Source organism: Pagrus pagrus (assembly GCF_965226575.1).
Source record: "Pagrus pagrus genome assembly, chromosome: 21".
NCBI classification, from domain to species: domain Eukaryota; kingdom Metazoa; phylum Chordata; class Actinopteri; order Spariformes; family Sparidae; genus Pagrus; species Pagrus pagrus.
The window spans coordinates 17,523,960-17,546,173 of record NC_140208.1 but is presented as its reverse complement, the minus strand read 5'-3'; the positions used below and the strand labels follow the sequence as shown (position 1 = coordinate 17,546,173).

Genomic DNA, 22,214 nt, shown 5'->3' with positions numbered 1-22,214 from the left:
AACTCCTTATTTACCATCGGTTTCTTCTTCCTGGTGAATCTTCTTGCCGTAGGACACAAGTCAAGGTTAAGGTAATTGGTGAGGCAGATTTGAGGGAAAGCCCTTTTTTTTTTGCCTCTGCATTTAAGAGCTCACCTCTACCTCATAAACCTCAGCAACCTCCCCCAAACAGAGACAGAGGATGTAGGACACACTAAAGGTGAACACCTTTATTTTATCTGCCAAAATAAATATCTTGGCTTTTATTTGAAGATGGGGAGTAGTTATATCGATGTGCGAAGAAGGAGAGGGGCTGTTATGTTTCCTGCATTGTCGCAGAATCCATGAATCAAGTTAATCAAAAGGACACAGTAGTCTTTGGTGTTTGGTGTAACAGCTCTGTGGCTTTCATCGGCTTCCACTGAGCAACAGAACAACGTTCTTATTATTTTGCCACCCGTTGCTTCATCATGCTGCCACAATGATGCTAGAAGTTGTTTTGCTTGTTGATTTCTTTGTGGACTTCAATCAGTCATTCATTTCTAATCATACACCAGTGCTGTGTTTGTTCAAAACGTGCCTGTTCGGATCGGCTTGCAGCTTTCTCAACAGCCGCCCGTCCAAACTGCTTCACACTCGACTCTGCATGGTGTTGTCAAAACGTTATCATTAAAGCTTGAATTAGCTGATGCCTCGTCCGAGATAACCAGCGACATCGGCAGAGACGGTCAACCCTAAGCCTCTCTGGACATGATCTAGGTCTGCACCTAACGATGACTTTTTACTGATCAATTGAATTATTCTTTTTTTTGAGTAGTCGATTAACCTAATGACTCATATCAATTACTTTATTACTCAATACATAGACAGACAGACAACAGAGATGTCCAAGTCAACCCGCCAATCCACAACACACCAATCTAATCAAGTGAACCTCCCTCAGCTACAAAGCAAGTAGCATGCTAATGTAACTTTAGATAGCCGATGCTGAGCTTAACATGCTGAGCTTAACATGCTGAGCTTAACATGCTGAGCTTAACATGTTTGCTAGTCGTGCTGAGGTTAACCTTTACATGACCAAGTGACTGACCTATCCGGGTGTGTTTTCAGGTGCCTGATAAAGTTTGATGTGGTCGATCCAGCATCCTCTTTATTCCACAAATGTTGCGTTTGGCGATTCTTTTGTTTGCGCCTTGTGTGTAGTTCCTGTTGGCAAAGCTTATGACAAACAGGAGAGCAGCAGCAATTGTTGTGCTTGCCTCCATAGTGTTGGTGGTAACTGTGGCTGTGCGCAGCACGTGAGGTTACACATGGGTGTAGTTAGACATATTTTAGAAGCAAGCATAATCATTAAAGGACTGCGTATTTTCTGTCCATGCACCTCCATTTTCTTCTCGTTCCTCTCACTTTTCTTGCCCTTCCACCCTTTTTTCTTTTGTTTCTTTGCAGGTTTAACTATTGTTGCCCCTTGTCTTGGATGTCTTTAGTTCCTCCTCCTCTTCCTCATCTCCATACCTTCAACAACAGTCCTCCACCTCCCTCCTCCTCCTTCTTGTCTCTTGTTCATCTGCATCCGCTTGCTCTTCTCCTCACAGTGTCTAATTCTATAGGATGTCAGGAGCGGCAGAGCTCTAAAATAAACATCCTTACTGCAGTCAAGGTAGTAATCACCCTCTCTCCTTTTTGTCTTTGGCATTGTCTCTCCAAGACAGTTTTTCTTTGTATTGCCTCTATCTTTCTAGACTTACTCTCAGTTCTCTTAGTTAATTGCTTTTTATATCAATTAGAAGATCTCCTTCAGCCCTTGTCAGTTTTTTGTTTGTTTATTGTTTATTTTGACAGGAAAAGCACACAATTCAAAGTAGTCCAACCAGAGTTAGCTACAGTAACAGCTAATTCAGCATCAGCATGTTAACACAATGAGTGTTAAGTGTCAACGTGCTGATGTTCAGCAGGTATAATGTTGACCACGGTCACCATCTTAGTTTAGAGTGGGGTTACCTTTCTAGCAAGCACAAAGTTCAAATACAGCTGAAGTTGATGGAAATTTTAGTTTAGCAGGTTTTTGGTTATAAATGGCAATTCTTTTTTATTTTGACTTGATGACAGCGCTAGATATCAGCGCATTACTCAAATTACTATAATTCATCTTCTCAGGACGTGACTCAATGTGACTTAACACAACAACACAAACCTCAACCTCACGTTGGCCCAAGAGGAAAAGTCAAGGGATCACCAAAGTCATCAGGGTTCATCCTCTATGGGCCGTCGATGTCAGTACAGGATTTCACAGCAATCCATCAGGTAGTTGTTGAGATATTTTAGTCTGGATAAAGTAGAGGACTGAGCGACTAACTAACATTATCAACCCTCTCCACTAGTATGGCTAAAAAGTACCATGCTTGCGTGCGATGGTGGTTGCAGGCACACATGCAATCATTTCTTCATTTCTTGTGGTCCTTTGCTACCGTCCCCTCTCCAAACCTCCAAATGGATTCTATTTTCTGCCTAATTGGGCAAATGTGTTGGCCTACAATGATCTGTGAAGAGGGAGGAGGATGACATGAGGCTCTGCTGGCTCTGCGTTGGTTGGACTTGGCTCGCTTTCTTCTTTTCCTCACTCATTTTCCTTCAGTTACTAAAAAACACATTCAACACACCTTTTAAAGACAGCCTCTTTTGTCTCTTTTGGGCTCCAAAGCTTTTCTTTTTCATTCTCTTCCCGCTGTTCTAATTGTTTTTTAATGGGTTGCAATGAATACCCGCTAATTTCTTCCTGTAATTTGTTGTCGTTCTTGCTTCCTTCTGGTCGGATCAACACCTTCAACCGGTGTTACATTTCTTTTAAGTCAACCAGAACTTGCTATAACGGCTCAGAAGCAGATGGATTGAACTGATTTTATTTGCTTGCTCCAAGCACCAGTGTGGCAATATTGCTCATTGGTCAAAAAAGACGTCAGCCATCTTATTCCTGTGCCTTTCATAGCCTTCCAACTGTGAAGTGAGCAAGAGGGCTCTCTGTGTGGCTCTCCTGTGGTGCTGGAAATGGGTTTGCACGCAGGAACTCCTACAGTTAGCCTGCCTGTCAGATAGAGGAACAACAGACCAGGGTCTTCTCAGGGAGATACAGCAGGGAGAGAGACATCATTATCATCTGCACTTTCTGCAATTCTCAGTTGTGGCTCACGACTACTCCGGGTTCCACCTGCTTGTCGGGAATACCCTCAGGCTAAAGATCGAGTTGAATGTCAAGCAAAGAAAAAGCTGCAATTATCCGTTCACAGACTTCCTAGTTCAGATCTTTTCTTTCTGAAGTTATTTCACGGTATGCAAGTGCTGCCTTCCTCAGGAAGACGCCGCGCTGTGTCTGTCACCCTGGATAAGATTCTCCTCAGCTTCATGTGTGTTTCTGGAACATTTTCACACATTTCAGACATGCAATTAGTTACTTTGAATCATGTATCATTGTGTGTATGCAGACCTCAGCTTGCAGTCGCTGAGGTGTCCGCTAATGGGGGTCTTAATGAATAAATGAAAGGACACGCTAGGCTTTTTAACAGCTAGGCAGGCTGGGAAAACACAGCACAGCTTTTATTATAGTGTCACTGTTCAGGCTTAGTTAATATGATTTGATAACTGAGAGTAGAATCTCTCCTAATCAATTGTTGAAATGAATTATCGCTTGAATGTCAAGTACAAAAGAAAACACACATATGCACAAACTCAAACAGAGGAACTGATTTAAATTGTTCATTTGATGTCTGTTGGCCATTTTATTTCCTCTGTCTTTATCATTTCTATGTGCGCATATGTTGAGCCTCAGCTAAGAGTAATAATCTTGTTCTCGCTCAGTGAGGTTTCATCTTAAATGTCACCACTGATCCACATGAAATAGTCCAACTCATTTCAGTGAGCATCTAAAAAAAAGCACAGGGTCAGTATTTCAGGACACACCTAAGGACAATACTTTTCTTTTACAGCTTCTGTGATGAAATTTCTATTTTCTAGATAACAAGAAGATTTCTGATCTTTTTTGACGACGGTCCACTTCAAAAGTGCTTTTTTTGTTTGAAAAGTTTGAATTGTTTGAGGTCTGAAAGAGTTGGCCTCGTTGAAGAACCACTCGTATGGACACGTCTGTTCTGAAGTGGCACATACGAATGATTTAAGACAACTTGCTGCATTCGCCGACTTCCCTGTGCTCAGACTTTTCTCTTTGGTGCGGATTAAATTCTTGACTGGTTCAGACCTGTCTTGCGAGTTACAAACAGTTTTAGCTGTCTGACCTTTTTTCACAGGACAAAGACACGTGTTGACTGGAAAATGATAGTGCCTTATTTTGAATGAACTTGAAGTTCAAAGGAGACCTGTTGTATTTTTCCTTTACTGCGGTGCTTTTACTTCTGATCTAGGTTTTAGTGTATGTGAAGGATCTTGAAAGTTAAAAAGCTCAAAGTCAACACCTACACTACCTCTCTCCCACAGAAAACACTGCTCCTGAAGTGATGAAAACGCCTCGTCAGTAGTCCCGCCTTTAATTCCGTGACTTCTTGACATCACGCTACATCACCATGTCACATATTTGCGTAATTTATGCATAGTTTGGCAAACAAGAATTGATGTGAGATTGTGTGAGCTGAAACAGAGTGTTTTCAGGCAGAGGGGGAATACAGTCCTGCAGCACTGAACAGTATGAGAAACTGGTGTGTTTTTTAGCATCTAACTTCAATTCAAACTATTCTTCTGTCACAGTACAGCTGTCGTTGCATTGTTAACATTATTGAATTGTTCTGGGCCACAGACTACACGACTGCTAACACTGCTAAATTAATTTTCTTTACGTCTGTTGGTTTCTGACAACAGGATTTCCGCGGTGTGATTTCCGCTTTTTACTCTTGGGTGACACCTTTGTGAATGTGACGCTTTCCAACAAGTGGAGCAGAACCACTGATCACATCCTTAATCTCAAATGAACGTGGAAGCTACTCCTCAACAGGTGGCGTTCATCACATTGAAATGAGCAATTTACAACAAGGTTGTGCAGTTTGGTCTGGTGAATTTGACTTGGAACACTTAGACGAGCAAACTGTCATGGTTTGGTCATTCTCTGTTTTATTTTGTAGTTTATATCCTCGTGTCTTTACTTTTCACTTCCTCTCTTTGTCTGTTTTACCGCCCTTTTTCTGAGTACACCTGTGTTCTATTAATTAATCATTCATCTTTATGTAAGCCTGTGTTCGTCTGTGTCTCCTGTTCCTGTTTCCTGCTCCTTGTGTGTTCCTGATTTGTTCCCTTTGGCTTTCTGGTTTGTCCTCACTTTTTCTATTTTGCTTTAGCTTTTTCCTTGGACTTTCCTTTGCCTGCTTTTTGTGTGAACTGAAACAGTTTACACAAAGATGGACCCAAAAGCAAGACACTCAGGGGCAGGCAGGTAAAAGAACAAAAAAAGTTAGCTTTAATGCTGGAAACCCATGTCCAAAAATCCAAAAAGCAAGCAACAAAAAGCAGGCAAAGGAAAGTCCAAGGAAAAAAACTGTGGATAAATGCAGGGAGCACATGACGACTGGGGAACAGGCACAGGAGACACAGACGAACCAACAAAGAGTGAGAGGGGTAAACACAGGAATGATTAATTAATGGAACACAGGTGTACACAGAAAAAGACGGGGAAAACAGACAAAGAGAAGAAGTGGTAAGTAAAACAAGACACATGAAGATATAAACTACAAAATGGAAAGGTTTACAGTGTGTCTACACAGGAAACATTTTGGCCCATTTTTTTAGTTGCCTGTTTGGTTTGTGTTGTACATTTTATACTTGAATCAATCCTACAGTGTGTTGGGCTCCCAGTGCCCATTGCTGATGTGAATGTAAAGCATATAATGGGTCACTCTTACAGTTCCAGTCTCTACACCCATTTGATGTATTCCTGTGGATTCCTCCTCAGACTCAAAATAGTGAGCACTTGTTTCCTGCAGTTTAGTATCATAGAGTGAGAAATCCATCGTGCAAGAGGCAGGGACAACTTTGTGCACCTACATTAATCTCAATAGATAAAAAATGCTGTTACTCAATAAGAAATTGTAGTGTTAGGACTAAGGAGCAGCACTCTCTTTTTCTTGACCTTCACTTTGCTACAGTGTGGGTGGCTGAACGTGAAGCTAAACGCAATGAGTTTGCACCTGAACTCAGTGAGTCAATTTTTGGGGAGAAAAATCAGTATACTGAAGTATTACAGCACTTCACTGAGAAAGAAAACCTTTCTCAGCATCTTAAATTGCTGATACTTCAGTAACCAAAGGTGGATTTTCCTTCTTATGTTGACCATTGAGGTTATATCTTCATCACACATATTATTACGCTTTCTCAGAAATTCTCATAAGCCATTTAAATACTGACAATAGGACTGTGTCCATCACTGTGGAGCTTTCAACAACAGCCAAAACCCATCAACCCTTTTCCACGAGGTCCCTCTGAACCATGATTAGAGCCCCCCGTCCCCCGTTTGAAGACGGCTTTCATTCGAGATATCAAAGCGCCGGTGCTCAAATATTCAGGGACGCTGCAGTTTGGACGTTGCCAAGATTTTTGTCGGAGATAATGAAAGACTATTTGTGATTAGTCAGGAGGAGAGAGCTGGTAGCTGTGTGCAGAGGCTAATGTGTTGCCATAAATAAGTATGCCAATGAGACGGTGTAAAGTGGATTAAGCTCGCTGTGCTAATACTGCCATATGTGTGGAGCCATTCGACATCTGAGAAATTACAGACACTATGGGGCCCATTCTATCATCACATCTTTGTTAATACAGCGCCTAATGTGTATTCAGACCCGAGAGGCTACATGTGGCTGGTTCATACAGTAGGAACAGTCTGGTCTTTGAAGCAGGATGTGCAGGATATTCATTATGGATTATGTATGATTCTGATGAGGATTACTAAATTTGACTCGAGCTACATTTTAGTCCAGGATATCACGTCACACACACTCGTTCAAATTCAAATGTTACTTTTAGGTCTGTGAAGTGGATTGTGTCAGAAGTTAAAGGTTTTTTTTTTTATTTCTGAACAAACTTAATAAGCAAACTCTCTTTGTTTTTATGACTGAATAAACTGATAAACAAACTGACCTTAAAGGACGATTCATACTGTTTTACTTTGTTTATATTTGGCGGACCCTGCCACCTTTCTAGCTTCAAACAGTGTTCTGGGGACCTTATTTTCCTCTGAGAACAGCTTGTTTATTCAGTTATGGAAAAGATAAATACTTCTGAGTTTGTATTATTACCTCATTATGGAATATTATTACTTGCTAAGTTTGAATTGAACTATGAAGTGCCCCTTTAAAGGTGATTAAAATGCACTGATATTTTTGGTGCTTGGAGGGCTTAATGTTCAGTAGGGTATTTCAGCACACACGTATGGAATATTTATTGGTGTGTGGAACACATAATGAAATGTGTCACCTTAATGCTGCAGTTATCAATCAGCTTTGTGATGAAGTGATTGAGGCAAAGCATGCAGATGTGTATGTCTTTAAATTCATCTTCCCTGTGTGTTTGTACAAAGCGCATTTGAGATTGTGAAGGTGAGGAATAAAATTAACACTGCATGTCTCAGCTTAAGTTGTGAGTTATGAAAATCTGATCAAGGTGATTTGTGAAAAATTAATCTACCTGTACTGTAGGTGCCAAATTCACTTGGTGACATTGACCGTTTTGCTTTATTTTTTTGGCCGTCTGTCAAAAGCTGAAAATACCAAAACTTTAATTTCTTCTTTATCCAAGTGCTTAAAATATCTGTGTACACAGAATTCCAAAATAAAGCCAAAGACGCTGTGATATGTCCTGGATAATGCATGATGGCCCAGTTTAGTCAGCTATAAAAGAAGCTCGAAGAAAGCATAGCACACACACGCACACACACACACACGCAGCCAGACCACACCAAGTCAGTCCTTCTCTTAACTTGCAAAAAAAGAAGTTGGTAAAAACTTAGATGTGCTTCTGTAGGTCAGACACAAAGTGCTGAGATGACAGGTCTCCAGTCCATTAGCGGCCTTGTCTCCTTCAATCCTGTCAGCGACTACTGTCATTTACTAGATTTCCCATCTTTCCTTTGGAGCAGCTGCTTTTCATACAAGTAACTGTGAGATGTCTGTCACTGTGCAACCTCCCAGACGAAAAAGAGAGTTGACACCACAAAAAGTATACCGAATTATCTACTAGCACTTCCTGTTCGCTGTGATAACGTGGATGTACAGACAACTATCACTGAATAACTTTGATATTGAGGAAAAGTTAAAAACATCATGGGCCTCTGTTTAGATTTAGGATCGGTTAGTATTTCATGTTAATGTTCTGTGTTGTACTACACATCAAAACGTCACACACGCCGTTCAGATTAAACAGTACAATAGTTTGGCGTAAAGCAGCTGTCCTGATAAATCCTGAGATCCTGTCTAAACATATGTATTTCAGAAGCTAAAAGTTAAGTTCTGTTTCCTTTGGAGAGTTTATAACTACAGCTGTTAGTTTTGCTGATTAAATGTGCCACGATATTTGTTGCGGTGACATTGTGTGCACTGAAATGTTTAATATAATGGAAAGCAGCCTTTCAAAACTGAAAATCAGAGCGTATGCAACCCGCCTGTGTAGGAGCATCTTACTGTCTGAAAATGCACCCTTTAAATAGCAGGAAACAGACTGCGCCTTTTACTTTAGACCAGCTTTTTGTTGGTCTATGGCGCTGTCGCTTTCTGCCGCCTCAAGATAACAATGTGCCATCAGTGCGCCTGACCACAACTCATTTTAAGACCAACACGCCCAGGGGTGCACAGGTGGGCGCAAGTACATTTGTTTTTTACACAACGTGGGTGCTAGCCTTGAAAATTACAACTGTGTTGGCCTGAACTGTGCGCCGCTTTGCAGTGAGCGTAAGATAGAGCCCCATGATTCTGAGGCAAGTTCTGGATTGTGTATCTCTGTGTATGCGGGTTTGGATTTAACAGCTGTAACTACGAAGACGTAGCCTCAGTACAATGAGTGTGCTAAACTGCAATGATTTCCCATTGTGCACCTGTAGTTTTCACCTCATACAGTATGTTTGTGTCTTCTGCTGTTTGGTGTTTCTTTCAAATTAAAGGAGCTGATTTGATTTCTTTGTCTTCAGATCAGAAAGAAGTTTTCATTCAGTATATAAAATATGTGTTTGTACCACTATATAAATAATGCATAGTTAGTAGTTGTGCACATCCAAAGACTGTTTAAGGTGCTGGACTAATAAAAGATTAAAATATGTAAAACATGAAGAAGGTCAGCATACTGTAGCTGCCTTAGGTGCAATGTATTTGCACATCTAGCTAACTGAACTGGAGCATGATTACAGTGTGCCTATAGTGTGCCACTATATAAAAATCCTATCCCCCTGGAGCATATGTTCCTACTATTCAGTGAGGATACTGTAAATAAGAGAACAGTAATGGATAAAGACATTGAGAAGCAAGCACAGGATTTGAATAAAAAACATGGTATTCTTTCCCACCTCCCACTTACTCAGTAGATGTCCATTTCAATGATGGTACATGCTTTTAGATCATTTATTCGCCTATACTGTGAAGTTTCTTTTTCTGATCTCTTTTTATAACATTAACGATGTCTAGACGTGTCTGTCACTGATGCTGATGTATTAACATGGTGGACAGCTAACAAAGCTTCAGCTGCCTGTCTCCTCTTAATGGCTGTCCAAAATGTCACATTTTTTCATGTTTACCATGTAACCCAGACTGCACATGCTGACAAAAGATCTCTTGGTAAAGGAGCAGCCATCTCCAAACGAAAATAAACTGTCATTGCTCATAAGCCCCTGTGTCCGTCAAAACCCCAAATGCGGTGGAGTTCCTGTGCTGTAGCTCTGACAGTTTGTTGTCTGCACTTTTGAAAAGGGCGTTGAATGACATCAAATGTCTTTTATGAAGTGTGTCAAGAGCTAACTAATGACAGGCTATTTATAGTGCTGCGCTCAACTTTACACATGGAAAGTACCAGAAGTAGCTCAGTAAAACTAAGTTATGCACACTTTCAGCCTCATTGATATGGACGCAGCTTTTTGGACCAATGACCAGATGGAAATACCAAGGAAATTATAGGCCACTCCTATAATTTCCTGGGTCAATTGACCAATTGACCCACTTCTGTCAATTGGTCAATTGACATGAACAGTTGATCAGCTGTACTTTGGCTTGTGACCAACCTTTCCAAAAAATCTTGTGCAAGTCTCTAAATCCATTTGGAAGTTGTGCACATTTTGGTGATTCGCACTTGGCCATTGCATCACCCCCTTTTAGCCTGTCGGCATGAACGCACCCGCACACACACACACACACACACACACACACACACACACACACACACACACACACAAACACACACAAACACACAAACACACAAACACACTTGACCTCCATGCCCAATTTCAGCCTCCTAGGGTGGCTGTGAAAGGGTGAAGAAATGTTTGTTGACTGACCAACAGAGCGATAGAGCGAGCCGTATTGCTGCTGCAGAGACGTTTCAAACATTGCTCACGTTCTCTCTTCACTACATCTGGACAATCACTGTGTGAGAGGGGCATCAATCTTGAATTGTCTCATGCAACATTTTCAATTTTTGACCGCTGACAAGAAGATACTCTTGTTGGAACGTCCTGGTACTTCTAGATTCTCCTTTCGTTCACACGCTGTTGTTGTGGCCTCTGGTGTTGACGCACTTCAGTCCCTCCAATCCATTCTACTTTCTTGACTTTTCATGTTTGCTTTCTTGCTGATAATGACAAAGCTCAGGAGGGAACATGCAGTTCGACATTGTGCCGCAGTTCTGATGTTTTTGCCTTTTTATTTACCTCATATTTGCCTGGCAGGGGGGAGCTGTGCCTGGGTACATTTGGTCGATTTTTAAATCAATTTCTGTTTTCAGTACCTGCATCAAGTCTGTGTTTTTTGTGGTTGGGCATTTTGAAATTGAATTCTCAAAAGCAGCTCTGCTCTCCCTTTTGTCTCTGTGTTTTTTACTGTGAAAATGGAACCCATCTCCCGCTCTGTTTCTCCCTCTCTTTCTTGTAATAGGCTCATCTTTCCCTCTCTCCCAGCTCTCTCTATCTTTCGTGAGTCTGAATAAAGCAGCTAATGGTGCGTGGAAATGGTGGCAGCACAGTCATGCCTATAGACAGACTCTTTCTCTCTTATGTGTTGCAGTATGTAAGTGAAAATGTACATTTATGAGGATGAGAGGAAGTCATTCTTTCACCCATCTCATTTATATTCTGTGTTGTGAGGCACTGTAAGGGCTTAATGAAAAATGTTTTTTTTCTTATCCATTAGAATGTGAGATTACTGAGTCCTGGTTTAGTCGCTTCTCATAGAGAGGCGAAGCCTGGGTGCTGGTTTACTGGAATAACTCAGCGTACAGGCGCTCAGTTTGTCTCTGCAGTGCTGCATTTGAAAAGAGATTTGAGCACTGAGTGATTTGGTCAAGTCACGACATGCCACTGATGCTTGTTCTTCTTCTTATGATGATGATGATGACGATGATGTGCCTTTCTTGTCCTCAGGTGTACATCCGTATCCTGGACAACGAGTGGAATGTATACAGACGTTACACTGAGTTCAGGGAGCTCCACAACCACCTGAGAACCCAGTTTCCACAGGTGGACACCTTCAACTTCCCACCCAAGAAAGCCATAGGGAACAAGGTGAGTTAAATGTAATAATTACGTGTTTGTGTGACTGATTGTTGGTCTTTCTCTGTGACTGTCTCTCTGTCAAAGTGTAGTTGTACATAAACAATGCTGGTTAACTTCCTATTGATGATGATGGACAAAAGAAATGGGGGGCTGATGCAAATACTAATGTTAAGAAGTTAAATGTTCCTATATTGATATATTGGCCAATATGCACACATTTTTTGCAATAATCCCTCAAATGTTGATCACAAACACTTATAATCGCTTGTAGGCCAATATCTGCTGATAGCATAGGCCAACGGAAATGTCTCTCGGGCTCTAGTTTACAAAATGTACAGTCACACGCAGAATAGTAATTTCTAGCCATCGACAGAAGATTTTGTCAGCTGAAATGAGAACGGTTGTGTTGTAAATATAAGCTGTAGCTAGCTAAGTAAGCTAAAGTTAGTTCCATGAGTTGGTTGAAAATACTATAGCACATCCAGCTGACATTTTAATGTTAATAACTGACTTGTTTTTAATGTGAATCTTGTCAAAGAGCTCTAAATTAGGCACACAATGGCTACGTACATGATATTGTGTTAAAATACTGAAGCTAACGCTGCATTCAAATCCAACACAGAGCAGGATAATAGTGCTAACAGTGCTCATATTTTGATTTAGTACCTTCCACACAGTGACGAAAGACTACACCACGGTGCATGTGCTATTGAGAATGGAGGTTTTTTATAATGTAAATTGTTACAGCTCAAAATAAAGTAGTTAGCCAATGAAATGCTTCTTGGCCTTGGAAGTAATACTGGGTTAGCTTACTAGTGTAGGTACATTACTAAGATAGTTATCCGGACGTGCTAACATTTGCAGCTTCTTTTAGAAAACCCTTATAATAAACACCACCCTCCAAACACTTTAAGTGCAGTGTTTACAGCTCACATGTGGAGGAATCCAGAGCTTGTCAGACTTGCTGTGCCTAGTTATGGATGCTAAGCTCTGATTGCACATTTAAAAGCCAGGGGTTTTAGTGAATAGTCCAAATATTAGCAAATACAGTGGTTATTAGATGGAGTTAAACACCACTGCCTCATCTTTTTCTATTTTGCTGACACACACACACCAAACCTACGGCGGACAATTGCTGCTCCAGGTCCCCATGACTCACTTACCTTTGTAGTTACGCGTAGAAGTCCCATTTCTCTCTCTCCCCTCCTCCTCACCCCTTGTTGCTCCCCCTTTTTATCCTGTTCTCTGTCTCCCTCCAACCTTTTGGAGCTAATTTGGTTCTGACCCCGATTCTCTGGCTGGTTGGATTTGGCGCTGCCACAGCCAAAAGCTTCGGTCTGACTCCCCACCTTCAAAGACATTGTGCTTTCACGGTTTGAACGTTTAGTCGCAGAAGCTGCAAATAAGAGTAAAGGTTGTGTGTGTATGTGTGTGTGTGTGCGCGCATAACCGTATGGTATCATGAGGAAGTGCAAGTTTCTGTCAAAGGCCTAGACAGTCTGTGTCATTGTGTCCTGGAAAGCTCTCTGAAAGCCCATTACTCTGCAGGTTTGTGTGAATTATTGGTTTTCACCATCTCCAGGAAGTCAGCCACCACTCCAGGGAAAGCAGCCGTGGCTTTGTTACTCTGACCGCATTTTGAAGCATGCGAACCACACGCTGCTGGAAAGACCAACACACACTGAGCCCTTGCTTTGGACTTCCTGTAAAGTCTAACAAATATATCAGAGTAACTTAAAAACATTTTTCTTCTCACATCCAGTGGTTGAAGTTTCCCCTTGCTGCAGTGGTGTGGAGCTGAAGGTCTGTGAGGATCCAGCTTTCCTGTTGATCCACTTGTCTTCTAGTTTAATACTAAAACCTAAAATTATGTCGACAGAACCTAAAATCTCCTTTACTTCTTGCTGCTTATTCTGTAAGCAGGTTGCACATGCTGGCAGCAATAAGTTACGAATTATCATTGCTTACATTTTTCAGATAGGTGTGAGACCTACTGTGATGTTTAGACTTATCCGTATGTTTTCCGATTTAAAAAAAAAATCTGCACTTGTATGTGTATGTGTATGTGTGTATTAAATGAGTCCCTGTCCATCTTTTTAAACCAGAAATGATCAGGATTAGACAAACCTTTTAATTGATTTGTGCTTTATTCTTATTACTGCCTGGACAAAAATTCACACATTTTTGCGGAGAGGTCTCTGGCCCACTTACAGTTTGGACTCAGTTTGAGGGAAAGTTCTCTTGACGGTGATGCTGTAGTAACAATCTAATGATCAACTTTCGCAAAATTTATATAACCTAAGCCATGCATGCTACAGCTGTTCACAAGTATAGACAGGGCTGAGGAGAATCTTTAATTCACCACAAACTAGTGGATATGAGGAAGTCCTTCGAGCTGTAAAATTAATTAAATGTAATAATTTCCTCACTTATTTGAAACGAGTTACTCCAGTAGAAGAAGTTTTGGAGAAACTTGCCAACAAAAACCAGAGATGAAGGCCTTCGGGGGCCAGACTGAAGTAAAATGAGGTAGCAGGTGGAGGGCTTTATGGCTTATAGTTTGATAAGTACCAGATTGGAGAAGTATGCGTGTGTATGTTCAATGTGTGTGTGAATGCAAAACATGAATTTCTCTGTGAAAGCTGAAGCTGAGCAGCATAAAAGAGCAGATACACACTGCCTTTGCGTGTGAACCTTTTGTCCAGAGGTGCTGTACTGTCTCTGTGTGTCTCTACATGTACTACTATGTTTTTATACTGCATAATTGAGTCTCTGCAGCATAGTGTGTGTGTTTTTGTATTTCAAGTGTGTGTGGTTTTCTCAGTAATCAGCAGGCCTGCCGCTCTGAGTTCCCTGTTATTTCAATCCAGTCGGTGTTTGTTTGTGACTCTCTACGAGTACTTTGGAGAGTCTGGAGCAGCCAAGAGCTTCTTCTTCAGGTGAAGTGGAGAGAAGAGCTGCTGTAGAAGGCTGGGATTTTTAAATAGGCCTAAATAGAGCTGTTGTTGTTCTAAAAAGATACTAACACAATGAATACAGCTTAATCTGATGTTTTTAAAGTTTTATAGTATTTATGATAACCGCTGTTAAAGAATGCAATAGATAACTTCGTTAAGACACCTGGTATCTTTCCTGGTGATCCTCTGCCATCTCCACTTTTTTGCTTATTACAGGAGTGATTTGCCATCAGTCAGTCTTCAGCAATTAAAACAAATAATCATTTAGATTGAGATGAGATGATTAACTTTAGCAGTCAAGAGCTGGCCACTCTCTGGCCATTTGGGTTGCCTTTACTATCGAAACAAGATCCCTGTCCTGCTGTGATTTCCTGAAATTTGGGGATTATGTATAAGAAAAAACAGTTGTTATGTTGATATTGACATTCACTATTCACAAACATGTTGTGTCCGGAGGCCTAGCAAAAATGTAAAATGCCTTTTTTTCTTCTGAAACGCTGGCAAAGCTGATTTCTTCAAGAATTTGAAAGAAGAAAAATATTGAAACCTGCCTTATTTTCATTAATGGGCTGTCACTTTTTGAAAAAGTCACATTTAAAATGAGTTTGCAATGCAACAGGTCGAGCTGACAGTGAGTTTTTAAGAGCACTGTCTTCTGGATCTTCAAAGTAAACTACTCCAGTCTGTTGCACTGTAAATTGAAGCGATGATGCGAAAAATCGCATCAAGTGGGTTGAAAATATTAAACTCAAGCAAAATGTTTGTGTGACGCTGTGTCGAAAAGCCTATCGGCGTTGACATTCATGATGTTTCTCTCATGTCGTTCACGCCGCTGATTTCAGGACACTGAATAAAACAACAATGGAGGAGAGGATAATAATCACTTATCCTGGCCGTTTGCGGACACTCGTACGATAATAAAATGAACGAGAAGGTCAGGCTACCTGGTAAGTTTTTGAAATACGTCTCAGCACTGCACAGCATAGCGCTTATTGATCCGAACTCCATTCAGGGAACAAGCATTTTGAAGGTTGTTTGCTTGTCGTCTGGCCGACAGACCTGATGAAGCATGAATTCAGGTTTTTTACAAGATGGCATTATGATGTTGTTATTTCTGCGTCCTTCTGATGCTTTTAGTGCAGTCAGACCACAGAGAAATGTTTTCGTTTTGGGTTCATACTGATGGTTATTTTAATTGGAGTACATGCAGTTAAAAATGTGTTACCCCGCGATCAAACTCAAGCAAGTAATGCAACGGGAATATTTTCTTCATGGTTGGATCTGAACACAGCATTAGTGTGATGTCACAAAGTCATGGAATAACTGACGAGGCGTTTCAGGAGCTGTGTTTCCTATGGGAGAAAGGAGCACCCGTTCGGGCATACTTTCAAGACCTTTTACATGAACACAAGAACCTATATAACAAACAGCATAACGGGTCTCCTTTATGATGGCACATTAACATATGCTTGTTAGTAATCTTGTTCTTGCCTTAGTGGAAGTTTTCGTACTTTACTGTGCAGGTTAAACCATCGAATCCTGATCAGTGGATTAGGTCCAGACTGACACGGTCAGAAGCTACACCAGGTGACCTCAGGGTTTGAGGTTTTCATAAGTTCCTCATGCAGTGATTTTGGAAATACTGCATAATTAGTTCTCTGTTTTGAATGATTATTAAATATTTCTTCAGGCATACAGTAATGCATCAGTCAAACATTAAAAGGCACAGTCACTGTAGTGTCCTCCAAAAGTTACAAATGCACAGAAAGAACTCAATAAGTGATGATGTTTGATTGTAATGGATTTATTTGCTTCCAGCCTCAGCTGACAGCTTCTCCAAAAATGTAGTCGAGGACTGTGACAACACCTGTGTTGATAAAAGGTGTTGTTGTGTTTCATCTCCTTTCCCAGTCCATCTGTTTCTGTTTTTGCCTTCCGCTCCGTAAAGATTCTCATCCCCGTCTCTTACTACTATCTGTTTTTCTGCCTCTTTCCCACTTTCATCCATTACAAAGTGACACAGAGTTTTGCAAATCCAAAGCTGACTCTGATACGCACATACACATGCATTAAACACACACAGGGCCTTAATGATGGAGAAATGTTAACGTTGGGAATCGGTTACCTGGTGCGATGTGAGAGGAGGAGGCCTTCAGAAGCCTTTTAACAGCACCGTGAATATCTGCTCTGCCGTAAGGATGAAACACACAAACTGTCAGTAGAGATCAGGTAGCAGGGGAAACGTGTGCACACACATCCCTTACTAACAGTATTACCTGCCAAGGACTCTCTCAGTTTCATCATTATACACACACACACATACACACTTCCCAACATGATTGACAACTCGGAGAGAAACACAGCTGTAGTCATCAAAGAGCATCTGCTCTGCTGTGGATTTAAGTCATGAGGAATCTTATGGGAAAACGTTGTGCACACACCTATCACATGCTAATGCTAACCTGCACAAACACACACGCTTTTGCGAGATTATCTATGCGAACACTTGACTCACTCGTCACACATGCCAGTGCCCTGTGATTGGACCGTTAAGCCAATCTCCTGCCTTTGTTGCCGTCAGGACTCAACACAGGAAGGGAGAATCAGGTGAATCACTGAGCTGTAAACCGGATGTGCGCTTAGCTCCAGAACACTGTACATGAATCACATGTTACATCAGGCAAGACATGAATTTTACCTAACATGCTCAACATGTTTCCTGTCAGGGACGTTTTTGAACCTTCGGTGAACGTCATGACTTTCCCCCCGTTGTATTGTCGCCTTTTATTTTGTAATGATGGCAATGTTCTATCAGGAAAATTTGCCTTATTTTACTGAATTTTGTATTTTAGTTGCCTGAATCCATCGCCGACAGTTTCCAGGTCATGCTGTACTGACATGAAACTTAGCGACATTTAAAACAAATGTTCTCCAGACTTGCGCTGAAGTGGAGAATTGGAGTTGCTTTGTCCATGTTTATCCTGCTACTGTTGGAGTTTACACTGACACCTTATTTTAGCCAGTTTGGAGTCAGACAGATTTTAGAAGATGCCAAATGAGTTTTTTTTTTTTTTCCATAAAATTGGATCCTACATTTGGGTTGTAGGTGGAAGCAGACAAGCTGCCATATTTAGTGCCACAAGGTGCCATACTGCGGTGGCACCCCTCCTCTGCATTTAACACTGTCATCTATATAAAGGATTTCAATTTTGAGCGCTCCTGCAAAAAAAAAATAAATCTGTCGAAGAGATCCAGAAGAACCAGGCATTTGTTGAAGATATCATCGATGCCATTATGATGTTGTCATGGTTTGGGTTTTTCGTTTTGTGATTTTCTGTTTTTTCTTCAAAGTTTCTCCTCACGTGTAATGTTTTACTCTCTTTGTCTGTTTCCCCACCATATTTCTGTGTACACCTGTGTCTCATTACTTAATCACTCCCTGTGTATTTAAGCCTGTGTTGTTCCCTCGCTCTTTGTTGGTTCGTCTGTTTCCCCACATCAATCCCGCTTTCATCCTGCGTCTGTTTGTTCTCAGTTTTCGTACAACTCTTCAGTTGTGTTGGATTCTTGAGGTTGCCTTTTTGTCGCTTGCTTTTCGGATGTTGGTTATCAGCATTAAAGCTTGCTTTGTGTTCATTTACCAGCCTGCCTCTGTGTGTCTTGTGTGTCTTTGTCAGTTTTTGCTAAACCTGACAGATATAGGGGTTATAATCTACAAAACATCAACTTTTCAATGAAATTTGGCCCAACAGTAATGACCGGGCCGCTTTGGAGTGCAACACCAATCAGCAACTGGATTGGTCTGACCCCTTCCCACCCTAGCTGCTGATCGGCTATTTTTCTTTAATAGATCGCAGGAGCACTTGAGTGATTGAGCCATAAGAAGGAGTTAATCACTTGAAAGATGTTTCTTTTTCTTTGAGCAAAGAACTTTTTGTCTCTTTGAAGCATTTTAAGTGTATATCTCTGAACACTGATACATAACGGTTCTTCTGCTTTATGAGATCTGAGTGATACACAGCTTTGATTGATGTTACCTCGACTTCACCTTGAGCAATAAAGCAAAAGAATGTGAAAAATATGAAAACTGTGATTACAGTTGGGAAAAGAAGCTCCATTATAACATTTTTTAATATATACGTGTATATATGTGTTAAGTGCAGTCTGGAATTGTATAGTGAACAGTTGAGAGTCATGATACTGATTTATCTGCAGGATAGATGCAGGACTAACTGGTGTGACGAGATCTCCTGCCACAAGTTGTCGCAATATTAAAACGTGACAATATTATCGCCGAGGTGAAAAGCGGTCTTGCAGTATCAGTACATAACAGACAGAACAGCAGCCAGCATGACGGAGTCGGACGTTGAACTCGAAATTTATACACTTGTAAATCATTTGTGTGGCAGCATGTTGGGTACCCGGTGGAAACAATATACGGCGTCGGAGTAACAGACAAGACACGAACGAGAAAATAGTGCCGTACACTGATATAAACCGCGCCTGTAAATAAAACCCTGAAAGGCCAGACTACGCTGACAAATGCCTTTGCATCTCAACTTCCACAGACTAAAAAAAACTTTGTTATTTATTTTATTTCACAAGTTAAAACATTTCAAAATGGACCTGCATTGTTTAAAAATGTGTGACTTTTGATGGAATAAAAGACTATTTTTCCAGTCACATATTTCATCATTTGTTAGGATATTGTCTCGCCTCGTGAACCCAATATCGTGTATCATTTCATGAGCTGAGTGTATCACAACACCCCTAGAACTAACGCATGGTATCAGAGCAAACCATTTCATTTAAAAAGATTCAGCGGATCAAAAGCTGCAATGTAAATTGAGTCTGACTCATCCTTTTAGTGTCTTTAGTGAAGGCCGTCCATCGTGTAGCAGAAACCTTCATTAACACCGCTGACTGTGGTGTTTGTAAACCAAACACCTTAAGCTAGTATTAGTAGCAGTCATGTAAATACCGTTGAAGGAATCATCATTTGGATTAATTACGTTTAGAAGTAAATTGGCTTATGTCACCACAGCCAGTGGCAGAGCTGACCCCTGACAGTGTTAACTGTGGTCCCTGTCACCATCAGGACCGTGCCTCTGTGACTCATTTGTGCATCTGTGTCTCTCAGTCCTGCTAATGAGCTAATGAGACTCTCCCTCTCTGTGTATCCAAGTGCTTTAGGCGAGACTGTCCAGCTGTGTAACCCAACAATACAGATGAATGTTTTACACACATACAGTCGCACACATACTCCCCAAGACAGCTCTTAACCAGCTGATTTGTCAGGGGCCTGGCCAGGCATACAGGCTAAATGTTCCCAAGTCGCGCCTGTCAAATCCCTCCTGATGCTAACACAGAGACAGAGAGGGGGCAGAATGATTACATCAAAGCTGTGTTGTTTTCAGACCCCAGAGTCTGACTGTCAGATTTTCTCACTGGCCGCACCTCATCCACATTTTATGGCTTATGTCCAAAGGCGTTTGTGATTCGTTTTTGTTCGCCTCCCTCAATATCAATTTCTCTCATTTGCCCACTTGTATCACTGTCTCCCATCCTGCTCTTTCAAGTCACTCGCCCGCTTTAGGCTTTGATAAAAATCGCTTCATTTTCTTGTGAGGCTTTTGTCTCTCCGCTTTTATTTTCAAGGCTGCAAATGGAGACATGGTGGTTTTCTTCTCTAAGAAGCCACACATTTAAAGACAAAATCTTAAAGAAATCTTCAGTCTGAATGCTATTTTTCTCATTTCTTAGTGACCACACAGTCACTCTGCAGATAATTTTTGCACATTATCTGCCTGCAAATGCAGCCCCACCAAGCCGCTGAGCTGCATTGTTTTGTTCCTACTTGGTAGCAGCAAGGGCTACCACGGCAACCCACGACAAATGTGTGTCTGTGTTGAGCTACATACTGCGTCTCTGTGGTTTAGAGGGTAGCTGTACTTGTATTTACCTGTCTCTACTGCTTTGGGCATCCACCACATATCCACCCATGTAACGGTCCTGTTCATCACAGCCTCCCAGGCTGCCCATCTCCCTTGTTGCTGTTGCCTCACAGCTCTGATTTTGTAGCTTTCCTCTTCCAACTTCCGAGATCACAATGTCTCTGTGTGTTTCATTTTCTGTGGCTTTGGACCACATCTTTACCATCGCTGCCTGGCTGCAGGAATCCAACAATCTCCTGGTGTTTCAGCCGGTTGACTGGCTTGTCTACTGTCTGCATCGTGTTCCACTTACGAGTAGCACTAGAACTTGGGCCTTGGTGTTGTGGACAGAAGGGTGAAGTGTGTCTGAGCTCAAGCCTCATCTTATACTGTTTGGATTTTATTGGAAGCTTCAGGGTGTTTCTCCCAAGGCCCCGCCATTTAAGGATCTATTTGTTGGCTTTTTTTTTTGCTCCAAGTCTTTTTATTGAGTTTTATAGATAGTGTACAAAATCAGAAGCATAGGTGGATAGAAATAATACAAATGAGCATCATACCCCCCCCCCTCGCTCCAACAGAGCCCCATCCCAGCAACAATATTACTGTACCATCCAACAACCTAGTAGTGATTGAACTTGTATGCAACCTATTTGTTGGCTTTTGAGGCCATCTTCAGAGCTGTTGCTGTGCTGGTGTCACATAATTTCAGGGGCCACATCAGATATCGGTACATGTTGACCTGGTAACACCAGACCATGAATTTCCCGGAGAGCAAGCTTTGGTCGAATAGACTTATGTCACCGGTCTGACTATCATCAATACATTTCCACTGTTGACCATAGGGTCTGATTTAGCGTGTTGCCTGTAAGATGATATTTTTTAGGTCCACATTTAGAGAAATATGCTTATTCACCTTCTGTCAAAGAGTTATATGAGAGGATCATTAACTCTCCTATCTGTTAGTCAACAGCTTGTAGCCATCTAGCTTAGCTTGGAGCAAAGACCAGAAAATGTGCAAAACAGCTTGCCTGGCTCTGTCCAATGCGAAGAAAATCCACCTGTCAGCACATTTAAAGTGCACTAATTAACACTTTAATCTGTTTGTTTAATCAATACAAAAACTACAGAAATGTAAGAACAACAAGTTGCTCTTTTACAAATGATTGGCTCTCAGCCAATAAATCAATGTTAATGTTAGTTGACACTGGAATATGTGATCATTCCTCTCGCTCCCCGGATCGGACTGCTCAATTGATCAGCCAATCATACTGTATGCTTGACTAAAATAATGTTAATGCCTACAAGTAAGAAATGCATACTGGGTGACAGGATGGTGACATACAGGATGACATTTACTTAAGACAAGATGAAAACAATGATTAAAATCATTAATTGATGCTTCCCTCAATGCCAGACATTTGTTTTGATTGAGTTTGTTATACTTCACACCTTTGATGATTGTGATTAGTTACATTATATAGTTATATAAAGTCCTGAAAGGTAATGATCGCAGAAAAAACTGGCACTTACACAACTACCATTTGCCCTCGGCAGGCGCCCCATCTGCACATACAAACAGAGAGAGAGAGAGGGAGAGAGGAGCGCCAAGGC

At 41.2% G+C, this 22,214-nt stretch overlaps 1 protein-coding gene across 1 annotated transcript in view; it reads left to right on the top strand.

Annotated features, from left to right (window-relative positions):
• Positions 1 to 22,214, top strand: part of snx29 (sorting nexin 29) — a 145,959-nt gene that overhangs the window by 105,223 nt on the left and 18,522 nt on the right. The window contains exon 19 of the mRNA XM_084342164.1: positions 11,582 to 11,722. Coding sequence (XP_084198290.1) covers positions 11,582 to 11,722 — 141 coding nt within the window. The remainder of the gene's footprint in view (positions 1 to 11,581; positions 11,723 to 22,214) is intronic.